This window comes from Coenobita brevimanus, chromosome 98, assembly GCF_032717465.1.
Source record: "Coenobita brevimanus isolate Jiangsu-jjx chromosome 98, ASM3271746v2, whole genome shotgun sequence".
In the NCBI taxonomy this organism is placed as follows: Eukaryota; Metazoa; Arthropoda; class Malacostraca; order Decapoda; family Coenobitidae; genus Coenobita; species Coenobita brevimanus.
The window spans coordinates 5,305,001-5,317,500 of record NC_137051.1 but is presented as its reverse complement, the minus strand read 5'-3'; the positions used below and the strand labels follow the sequence as shown (position 1 = coordinate 5,317,500).

General features: G+C 41.3%; 1 protein-coding gene across 1 annotated transcript in view; it reads right to left on the bottom strand.

The window, feature by feature from the left end:
* LOC145414178 (G-protein coupled receptor GRL101-like) overlaps window positions 1-12,500 on the bottom strand; it is a 124,881-nt gene that overhangs the window by 49,833 nt on the left and 62,548 nt on the right. Inside the window, exons 14-16 of the mRNA XM_080283744.1 lie at window positions 7,142-7,256; window positions 5,212-5,286; window positions 4,002-4,145 (exon numbers count right to left, since the gene is read on the bottom strand). Of these exons, the coding sequence (XP_080139870.1) occupies window positions 4,002-4,145; window positions 5,212-5,286; window positions 7,142-7,256 (334 nt within the window). The remainder of the gene's footprint in view (window positions 1-4,001; window positions 4,146-5,211; window positions 5,287-7,141; window positions 7,257-12,500) is intronic.

Here is a 12,500-nt window from a genome sequence, read left to right as displayed (position 1 = left end):
CGTCTGTCTCTCTCTACAGTCCCCAAGAATAGGTCAATAAAGTCTTGGGACAAAAGAACCCACATTTCACTACCCACCTCATGAACTCCGGAGAAAACTTTGTGACACATCAAAGAACACTCAAAATTTACCCAAAGAAGGAAAAGTTATATTGTCAAAACCATGAAAATATCCATGACTTCTTATTAAACGTTCAAGGCCTTTTTACTTATGATGACAAAATGGAAAAATACTGGTAAATCAAAAATAGAAGCGCGTGATACATTTCCCGAAGCTCAGTCTGGAAAATTACAAAGAATGACTGCGAAAAAGGGATATCACCAAAAAAAAAAAAAATACAGTGAAGTTGATACAGAGGAATACAGTAAAAGGTACAACAAATATAAATAACAGGGAGAAAGAAGATTTGGATTCTGTAAAAATTGATGGATATAGATTGCAATGGAAGTTAAAATTTTGATACAACAGGTGTGGAAAAATTATCGAATGTGAAAAATATTAGATTAAGGCAAGGGTTGATGAAATATACAGTACTGAAAAGCGACTACGAGAGACTAGATGGAAACTACCGAAATCAATATCAAGCACACAAAATACAAACGAAAACATGCAAAAGGAAAAAAAATGATGGAAATGATAATGATGCTAATGATGATGATGATGATGATGATGATGATGATGATGATAATGATAATGATAATGATGATGATGACGATGATGATGATAATGGAGACAACACATGATAAAGAATAAAAAAAAAAAAAAAACAGCCGAGGAGAAATCAGCAACGGAAAAACTGGAAATTGAAAATATATAGAAAAAGAAGTAAAAGATGAGTGGAGGAGAAATGGAAGGGATATACCGTCTTGAAAGGAGAGTATTTCAGGCTTCAAGACTCATGAAAACTTTTGATGATGTGTGTGTGTGTGTGTGTGTGTGTGTGTGTGTGTGTGTGAGAGAGAGAGAGAGAGAGAGAGAGAGAGAGAGAGAGAGAAATGGCGGATATACTGACAAACTGCGATTTAAAAAACAAAGTCAATACAACTGAGATATAAACTCAAACTAAACCAAGAATTAAAGAAAAATAAAATCAGGGATGCACCAAAATACATTAAGTAATAAATCAGAAGAAACATCGTCTCTCACTCTCACGATGGCACCAAATTTTTTCCCCATATACGAAACTGAAGCCAAAAATGTCCAAACATGTCCCGATATCTTAAAATCTACCATATACCACGCTGAACCTCCCCTCACTTAAATTACTAGAGCGAGGATATCTGAACCCTGAATTTCTCGGTGATGTGTGTATTTCTCACTAGAGTAATAGAAGAATCAGAAAACTATCATGCATCTTCAGAACCGCACGCCATTTTTCACACACACACACACACACACACACACACACACACACACACACACACACACGTTATTCCCCACCTGGTTTTCATGATCGACACGAAGAGCGAATTTGTAAACACGTTCAGTCAGAGGTGTTTTTTCTTTTTTTTCTGTATTGTTCCCTCCATTAGCAAATACTACTTGGCTAGGGAGAGACTTTTCGACATGGGGAGGTTAGATTGAGCCTTCATTTACCTCTTCAGTATAAATTACCTTAGGCTTCAGAAAATCAATTGCTGACAGTATAAGAAAGAGTAAATGAATTAATGACTGAATAAGTAAATAAATAAAAAATAAAGAATGAGGTTAAATAAAGCCTTCACCAACCTCTTCAGTACAATCCATATAAATCTTCATAAAATCACCAGTTGGTAGTATAAGAAGTAGATAAATAAATATATAAGAAAATAAATAAATAAGGAACTAAAATGGGCAAGTAAAGTAAAGGTTGAACTAATAAAGACGTCTTCCAGTGCACCATAAATCTTCAGTCCTGGCGCATTTCCACCAAGAGCAATGCAGTGACCACCCCACCCCACACTCCACCCTCATTCCGCCATCCACCTCATTCTTCACACCTAAACCACCTCACCCACACGAGAGGAGAATTTCTTACCCGCTTCCCAACACTAACATTACCTGCAGTGAAGGAAAGTTTTACGTTTCACCTGTGAGTCGTCTGCTTTTCATTTTCTTTCGGTTGATGTCTGCGAGATTTTACTATACTCAGGAAAATATTTGAGCATCAGAAATTAAAAGATTGGGAGAGAATATAGAATTTCATATTTTTACTCTAGCTTGGTGATAGAAACTTGAACAAGATGCAGGGTTATGGATGATCATGAGAGAGAGAGAGAGACAGACAGACAGAGAGAGAGAGAGAGAGAGAGAGAGAGAGAGAGAGAGAGAGAGAGAGAGGCAATAAAGTCTACGGAATACGAAACCCACATTCAAATACACAGAAATGTAATAAAGTCTAGGGGTTAAACGACCCATATTTCAGTATCTCAGTATATGCACACGTGTTAGGAATTTGTGAGGCACAGAATACCAGACTTGAATAAGAGAAAAGAAGAGAAGAGAAGAGGAGGAGGAGGAGTAGAAGGAGGAGGAGGAGGAGGAGGAGGAGGAGGAGGAGGAGGAGGAGGAGGAGAGAGAGAGAGAGAGAGAGAGAGAGAGAGAGATTTTAAGAACTAATATTTCTTTGACAACTTTTAGCCACAAATTAATCCCCACTCTTATCCTTCGACACACACACACACACACACACACACACACACACACACACTAATAAAAACATAATAACTCCCCAGACAACATAGGGAGATTAAAACCTAAAGATTAATCCCACACCCGTTAATCCACAATCGCTTTCCACACACAGGAACGACCCCATGAACATCCTTTATCAATTATTTATTTATTATTATACCTATTTACCTATTTGTTTATCTACCTACACCTACCCGCAAACTCACTACCATTCCACACAGCAGCCGTGGCTCAGTGGGTTAGAGCGCTCCGCTCTGACCGAAGGGTCAGAGGATCGAATCCACCCAAGGGTCATTGGTAGACATCAGGAAGGGCATCCGGTCATAAAATGCTACATGCTTCAGTCCAAAAGTCCTCTACCCAGGGGCAACGCCTTAGCCCTTCTGGGATACCTGGCGTAAACCAAATTATTTTTTTTTTAATTATTCCACACACCCAGTACACAAAAACAAACAATCCACAAACCAAGCCAAGCCACTCCCACTCCACAAACCCAGCAAAGCCACTCGCAAAACACAAATCCCCAAGAACCTCGGCGCATCAAAGTCAGCAACACACACACAGACTCAGACACCCCATTAGCCAACAAACTACACAAAGCCTAAAGCATTTCACAAATCTGCATATTACCAAAGTTTGTATTGTTATAATGGAGCGCGTACACACACACACACACACACACACACACACACACACACACACACACACAAATAAAACAAATATAATTATATCGATTACCTTAGACACTGACAGATAGTAATATTAATAGAGACAGATGAACACATGGACAGACACAGACAGATGGATAGATAGATACGGACAATGAGTGATAGATAGATAGATAGATAGATAGATAGATATAGAGATAATAAGTCAGACGGTAGACAAACAGAGAGGCAGGTAGACAGAAAGGCAAAGATAGATAAATACTGATATATAGAGGTGCAGTTTATGAAGGCCCCTCCACACACAAACCCACAAACCCACAGACATCTCACGATCTCCCCGAACAAACTCAAAAACACCCCACAATCCTCCCCCAACACACTCCCAAACCCCTTCCAAACCTCCAACACACTCCCAAACCCCTCCCAAACCCCCAACACACTCACAAACCCCTTCCAAACCCCCAACACACTCACAAACCCCTTCCAAACCTGCAACACACTCACAAACCCCTTCCAAACCCCTAACACACTCACAAACCCCTTCCAAACCCCTAACGCTCACAAACCCCTTCCAAACCGTCAACACACTCACAAACCCCTTCCAAACCCCTCCAACACACACAAACCCCGTCCAAACCCCCAACACACTCATAAACTCACAGTGTCCTCAAGGCAGCCAGTCCGATGAAGGTGGAGTTGGTGAAGGCGGTGAGGTGGTTATGGCGCAGGTCCAGAATACGTAGACGTGCCAGCGAGTTGAACGTGCCCGCCGCTAGATGGCTCAGGCTATTGTTGCTCAGGTCACTGCCGGCGGGAAAAGGCAAGAAAAAGTGAGAAAATGTAAGAAAAGGTAAGTAAAAGTTGAGAAAAAGTGAGAGGGTAAAAAGTGAAAAAAGGTAAGAAGGTGAGGAAAGGTAAGAAAGTGAGAAAGGGTATGAAAACGTGACAAAGGGCAAGAAAAAGCGGGAAAGTGTAATAAAAGTGGGAAAGGGTAAGAAAAAGTGAAAAAGGGTATGAAAAAGTGAGAAAGGGTAAGAAATGGTGAAAAAGAGTAAGAAAAAAAAATGGTTTGAAAAATTGAGAAAGGGGTAAGAAAAAGTAAGAAGTGCGTGAGGAGAAAGGCGGAAAAAGTAGGAGAGCGTAAAAAGTGCGTGAGAAATAGAAGGAGGTCTGGAAAAGGTGCGAGAAGTGAAAAGTAGTTGTGAGAAGTAGTAGAAAAACAGGAAAAAGTAAGAGAGAGACGGACGTAAGAAATAGGAGAAAATTGCAAGTAGATGTCTAAACTCAATGAAAGGAGGGCATTTGATAAGTTGAAAAAGAATACAAGTAGAAATTACTTGCAAAAATATTTAAAAAAGAAAAAAATGGTAGGTATTCACAGGTAAATTAATTAAACAAAACGTGGACTCATTTAATCACATGTAGACTAGTTAGGTACACACAGGTAGACTAATTAGGTACACACAGGTAGACTAATTAGGTACAGACAGGTAGACTAATTAGGTACACACAGGTAAACTAAATAGGTAATGACTGGTAGACAAATGAAACAAAGATAAATTTAACAGGCACAGGTAGATCAGCTAGGTACTCACTTCTCGATAAATAGAAAAAAAAAGACAAACAAATTTAGGCAAAGGCAGACAAATAAAACAAGTTAATTACGCAGACACAGAGATACACTAATTACGTAATCACTCGTAAACAAAGGAAAACTGTAGACTAATTAAACACAAACTTAGATTAGTTAGATTACTAGTAGAAGAAAAAACATCAGTAGACTAAGGTAGACAAATTGGCCACAGGTAGACTAAGTACATAAACAAAGAGGCACTAATCAAGCAGACAGGTAGACTAATTAAGTACTCACAGGTAGACGATATGGGGGTAGCGGGTGAAAGTGTTTGGGCCCAGGCTCTGGTTGAAGTAATTGCCGGACATGTGGCTGCGGCAGGTGTGTAGAAGCAGGTGTGTTAGGCAGGTGTGCTAAGGTGTGTTATGAGGATGTGTAGAGACAGGTGTGCAAAGGTGTGTTATGAGGGTGTGTAGAGGCAGGTGTGTTAGGTAGGTATGTTAGGTAGGTGTGGTAAGGTGTGTTATGAGGGTGTGTTGAGGCACGTGTTGTCGGCAGGTGTGGTAAGGTGTGTTAGAATGACGCATAGAAGCAGATGTTTGGAGGATGTATAGAAGCGGGTGTGTTAGGCAGGTGTGTTAGCAGGGTGTGTAGGCTAAGGCAGGTGTTAGGTAGCTGTGTTAGGAAGGTGCGTCAGGAGGATGTGTTAGGCAGATGTGTTAGGAGCGTGTGTAGAGAGGAGTGTGTTAGGTAGATGTGTTAGGAAGGTGCGCCAGGAGGGTGTGTTAGGTAGGTTTGGTAGGAAGGTGTGTTTGCCAGATGTGTTAGGAGGGTGTGTAAGGAAGGTGTGTTAGGAGGGTGTGTTAGCATAAGTACATACACTGACACGCGTGAATGTGTACATAAACACACACACACACACACACACACACACACACACACACACACACACACACACACACACACACACACACACACACACAGCGTACCCCGCAGACCTGCATGCAGAATTAAATACTGAGGTATAGTATTCAACCACGCACACGCATGCTCTCACTCAAACACACACAAATACACGCACGCATGCACGCACACGCACAGTGTATCTTGTAGCCTTGCAGGCAAAATAAATTATTAACACACACACACACACACACACACACACACACACACACACACACACACACACACACACACACACACACACACACACACACACACACACACACACACACACACACACACACACACACGAGAACAGCTGCATTTCGTTGAAGCACTTCAAGGCATGCACGCACACGCACACACAAGCATTCACAGACATGCTCCCACACTCGGGCAAGAACATCCATATGCTTACACACGCACCCCCTGTGCAGAAAGGCATACATATGCACACACGAAGATACACATGAACCAGCAGTCATACACATGGGGAAACATACACCGCAAACACACACACACACACACACACACACACACACACACACACACACACACACACACACACGCACACGATGTACCCAAGAATGCATGATCAATCAAGACGACAGGGACATGGCTGAAAACATTATACGCACACGCACACACATAAACGTACATACAGGCAGAGACGTACATGTATACAGAAACACACACACACACACACACACACACACACACACACACACACACACACACACACAGCATGAAAAAACTACTGTCGGTAGGTCAGGTTTAAGATATTTACTAATTTATATTTTTCCAACCAAGATTACAGTAGTAACAGTAGTAATAACAATGATGATGATGATGATGATGATGATGATGATGATGATGATGATGATGATGATGATGACAATAACAACAACAATAATAATAATAATAATAATAATAATAATAATAATCTTATATTTCGCGTTAAATACGGGTATAATATGCATACATCATAACGGAATCAGCAATTTATCTAATTGGCTATCCCTTTCTTAAAAGAACATTATCACAAATGCCATAAACACTAAATTTACGTATATCCTGAAAATAAACAAGGTAATCACCTGACTGACAGGAAAATATAATATCCCCTCTGACACTGTGAAAAGAAATGAACATATCCCAACTGACACTATCACAAAAAAATAACGAAATAAATAAAGTACAATAAATAAAAACTGACATCTACAATAAATTACACCTGAGTAGGAGGCGAAGAGGGAGTCAAAAGAGGCATATGCGGTATACTCACAAGCGGGAGATTTGTGGCTCTATGTCCTGGGGCAGAAGGGTCAGTTCTTGTCCCTCGCAGCTGATGCTTATGTCCCTGCACTCGCATTTCGGGGCGGACAGGGAACAAGTGAAGGCTGTGGGGATAGGAGTGTGCGGGTGAGGGCGTTGGTGTGGGTGTGGGTGTGGAAGAATAGTAACCTTGCCAGAGAGACAGGCAGAAGTGGATGTGGGTGTGGATGTGGGTGTATTTGGGTGTGGATGTGGATGTGGGTGTGAGTGTGAAGGTGTGGATGGAGTGTGAAAGTTTGGGTGTGAGTATGAAGGTGTGAGTGTGAGTGTGAAGGTATGAGTGTGGACGTGAGTGTGAAGGTATGAGTGTGGGTGTGAGTGTGAAGAAGAGGGTGTGGGTGTGAGTGTGAAGGTGTGAGAGTGCGAGTGGTGGATATGGGTGAGTGTAAAAGCGCAGATATGAGTGTGGATGTGAGAGTGGGAGTGGGCGTAGGTGTGTGGGTGTGAGTATTTATTAACTCAAAATTAACAGAAACTTAAACCTAAACCTAAAACATATAAAAGGAAAGAGTGTAGGCGTGTGTATGCTAGGCCCTTTGACGCACCCTCCCTTTTCAGTGACAAGGGATTGACGCATGTGGGACGCTCCGGACGTGTGGCGGGGTGAGGGGATACAGATTGATACTCCATCCCTATACCATCCCTCCATCATCCCTACACTATCCCTATACCAGCCATCCATCATCCCCTCCACCATCCCTTCATTCCTACACCAACACTACACAATCCCTCCAACATTCGTATACCATCTCTACACCATCACTTCACCATCCCTACACTATCCCTTCATCACCCCTTTGTACCGAGTGGGGAATCTCTCTCTCTCTCTCTCTCTCTCTTTCCACAGACACACACACACACAAACACACAGACACACACACACACACACACACACACACACACACACACACACACACACACACACACACAACTACTGCGTCGGTGTGCACAATGGACTTCCTCCCACACCCACACCCTCATACGTTACAGCACGAGGGATGTGCGGAGGGGAAGGGGCCTTTCTCGTATTTTCCATGTAAATACAATCGCACCAGACACATGATTTGTTTCTTTCCATTTTATTCTTGTTTTTCTGTTTGCTAGTTGGGAACGGAACTTTGACAAACGCCTTAGAGATTTGTGAATACTTATGAGTAACGAAGTCTGGAGATAGTATTAAAAATAACATGTTTGTTGAGGGGTGACTCGCGGAGTAAGCTGGTGAGTAGAGAGAATAGAAGCTTTGGAAGATAACTACATTGGTGCTGAGAGAGAGAAAGAGAAAGAGAGAGAGAGAGAGAGAGAGAGAGAGAGAGAGAGAGAGAGAGAGAGAGAGAGAGAGTGTCTGGTCCAGGGAAGACAAGTGGCAGGTGCTATGAAGGGCTTGATGTGAAGCAGAGGCGTGACAACCAAGGATTGCTTAAAGGTGTGTATTGAAGGCGTTAACAAATTTTATATATTATTTCCACCTGTACCGTCCCAGGGTATCGCCGTCAGTGTAAAAAGATATCAGTGAATAACTGAAGCCTTTTGACTGGAAATTATATTATTGTGACTTTAAGTAGTAATATATTGATCTCTTACTGGATGATGAACAGGTGATTATTTGAGGACTCTGTGTGTGTGTGTGTGTGTGTGTGTGTGTGTGTGTGTGTGTGTGTGTGTGTGTGTGTGTGTGTGTGTGTTTGTATTTCTCACAAATGTCTTATTGAGATGTCTGTAATTATTAATGTCCATTCCTTTGTACGCGTACTTAATATGTAATCCGTTCATTTACATACCCATCAGCCCAACTGCTCTCTCCATGTCTGCCTGGCTACCTATCTGTGTATCTATCTGTCCATCTATCTACTTATCTAGTACCCTTTTCTCTCTCAATCCTAACATCTGTCTTTCTTTATCGCAACCCCTATTCCTATCAGCCTCAATTTGTGTATTTTCTTCTTCATTTTCCATCTATATCTTTTTATCACAGCAATTTTTTCCCTATCTACATCACCTATATCTTTTTCTTTTTACCCCATCCCACTGAGCTCTATGATATGGGGAGGTTATCTCTGCAGCGAGCGTGTAACTTTGGCCGCCACTTTGAAACACTTGCACTCGTCGCCTCCACCATGGCAATGCAGTTGGATCACTGTTCTTAGCTTGCTGTTTCTGTTTCGCTGTTGCTTACATAAACTAAGCAGTGGGCCAGGGCACTATATTTTCCGAATTCATATGCTGATTTCAAAAGGCGTGGGCGTCGTGTAGTGCATAAACATCAGCGCCGCCCTGGAACCCTAGTGGCGGTTACACAAACTACGTAGTGCTAGCCATGAGAAGGCCTCTCCATAATATACAGCTCAGTGCCCAATCCTCAGTCTGTCCTGGTTTACCTAAGCACCCGAAAAAAAAAAAAAACTACGAAGAAAACGAGGATGTAAACAAACGCCTGTGTAGAAAGTTAAGTTCTGCCCTCGTACGCATCTCACCAGAGCCATGAGAATTCGTACCCCCTCCTTTTGTTCGTCCCGCTTTTAGAATAATTCGCCTCGCTTGCAATTCACCTTAAATTCCACAAGAGAACGAGTACTGGACCAAACCCGATTAGACTGCCTACATTTTTTCTCTCGAGAACACAGAGGCCGGGCTCTCCATTTTTTTTTTTTTTTTTTTTTTTTGCCTTCCCTGAGAGAGAGAGAGAGAGAGAGAGAGAGAGAGAGAGAGAGAGAGAGAGAGAGAATATTTTCCTTATCTGTACCCACTATGAGGGCTCTCTCTAAAGATGAATAGTCTTTTGGGGATGGAAAGAATAAGATATACCGTAATTACTTGATAAATAATGGTAGGAATACGTTTGATGATGATGATGATGAAGATGATGATGATGATGATGATGATAACGAAATGTTGATAAGTAAACACACAGAATTAAAATAAAAAGTAACAACTAATGTACCCATGTATATCATCATCATCATCGACGCCTTCAATCCCACATTTCACTAAACATGAATGCATCAACCCGGTAGTGGATGTGGCATAATGGTAATGAGAACAGAGAGGAAATGATGATCGATGATGATGATGGTGATGATGGTGGTGATGATGGTGACTATTTATTTTTTTTATTTTTCTATTATATGATTGTTTTTCTAACCCAGCTTCCTCCTCCTCCGCCTTCATCACGTCCTCCTCCTCTCCCTCCTTCACTTGTCTTCCTTCATCGTCTCCTTCCGTCATATTTTCCTCCTCCTCCTCCTCCTCCTCCTCCTCCTCCTCCTCCTCTCCTCCCATTACTACTACTACTCGCCCTCTTCCCCCTGTCCTCTCCTCCTCTAACTACTACTACTGCAACCACCACTACCACTAAAGTCAAGTACCCAGTCTTCACGAAATGCGAAATGAATAGAAAACGAGGAAGTGCTGGTGGGGACATAAAATAAAACATAAATTCTTTTCCTACACCACATTTTCCAGTCCCGTTCCCAGGTTAATATCACTAAATTACACCAAAACTTTCCCTCTTAATTTTATTCGCTGCCACAAATTAACTTGGGGGATTTTAAAAGGGCTCAGGGACGTATTTAATCTGGAACAGGGGGCTTCGTTGCACACTTTTCTCAGTGACTTATTTTGCTCATCACACCTAAACATTTTCGTGTACGCTATTTACATCGTTTTCATTTCGACAGCTTCCAAAAATAAGATAATCGAAGATATTCAGGTGTCATGTGAAGAATCAATCGCTAAGGAAGAGGTGTTAGGGATGGTAAGTATGAGTCTCGCAATGGAAGGATTACGGCGAATTAATTTTCTGCCCTTAACGAGAGAAAAATACTATAGGTCTTTTAAACTAACTTGGCCAAGACTTTCGTCCTTTTGTTGCATATTTCACGAGGATCTTTGGCAGAAAAAGACAAAACTATGGCTCTATATACTTTTCACAGCACTTCCTCATGACTAGCATCATATTCTAGTACCAGTCTAGTATTACAACTTGGCACTGCAGATGGAGAGATGGCAATTTCAGGCCAAGTTATAAGACAGTATAGTAAAATGGAACCACTAAAAGAAATACGGCTTTATAACACAGTCCATTATTAAGTATGAGTATATTAAACACAAAACATTTTCTGGATATTGCGTTATTACACTCGTCCTGAGGATATGAGCTGAAAAATATAATGAAATGTGTCTGTCTCCCCCCCCTCTCTCTCTCTCTCTCTCTCTCTCTCTTTCGTCAAGTAAGTGTCTGTCTCCCCCCCCTCTCTCTCTCCCTCTCTCTCTCTCTCGTCAAGTGAGAGCAATCAGTAAGCCACTTTTATATACCAGTGTTCAGGCATTAATTTTCTTCATTCTGACAGGAAAAATGACATAACTAAATCTGGCTCTAAATAAGGTCTTTCATGCTGGAGGTATTTACATTCCCAGAAACTATTTGCTTTACATAATTATTGGAGCGTGGCAAATATAAGTTCAATAAGTTCGGTGGATTCTATGTTTTTAATGCGTCTCTACAAGTTTCAGAAATTGCCAACCAAAAACGCTGATTAGGTAAAAACGAAAAAAGGAAAAAAGAAACGACTAAACAGGAAACAACAGAAAATAACAGAAATAACACAATACAACAGAGAAGAACAGAAATACAACAGAAAACAACAAATACAACAGGGAACTTTTTTTTTTTTTTTACGCGTCCGACTCTAAGCAAAGGTTTCAGGGCCTATTACCAAGTCCCAGTAGTCCTCCTTGGGGCCCAGTAATCCTAGTATATCTCGACATGTCACCACTTCGGCGCTAACACCTATCATCCACATTGAATACATGCTAAGGCTGTCTCATACAGGACTGGTGTACTGGTACTAGCGGGGGTACTTTCACAACATGTCGGCGGATCATTTGGTAGATCAGAAAAGTCTGCTTTTCATGAAATTCAAATCCTTAAACTGTTCCCTGTACTAGCCGGGATTCGAACCTAGGTCCATTAGGACTGCAGGCCGCCTCTCTACCTATTCTGCCACAGCCTCACTAAAAAAACAACAGAAATACAACAGAAAACAACAGAAAAACAACAGAATACAAAAGAAAACAAATACTACAAAAACAACAGAAATACAACATAAATCACCAGAAGTACAACAGAAAACAACTTAATACTACTGAAAACAACAGAAAAACACCAGAAATGAACACAAAATTCACAGTCCTAAACCCTGATATATTCGTTTGTAACTGGGTAAAGGCTCTAGATACAAAAGCTTTCATGGTACAATAAATATCGGGGGTTGTATCGGACATGATGTGTATCCAAACTCTTTATTTAT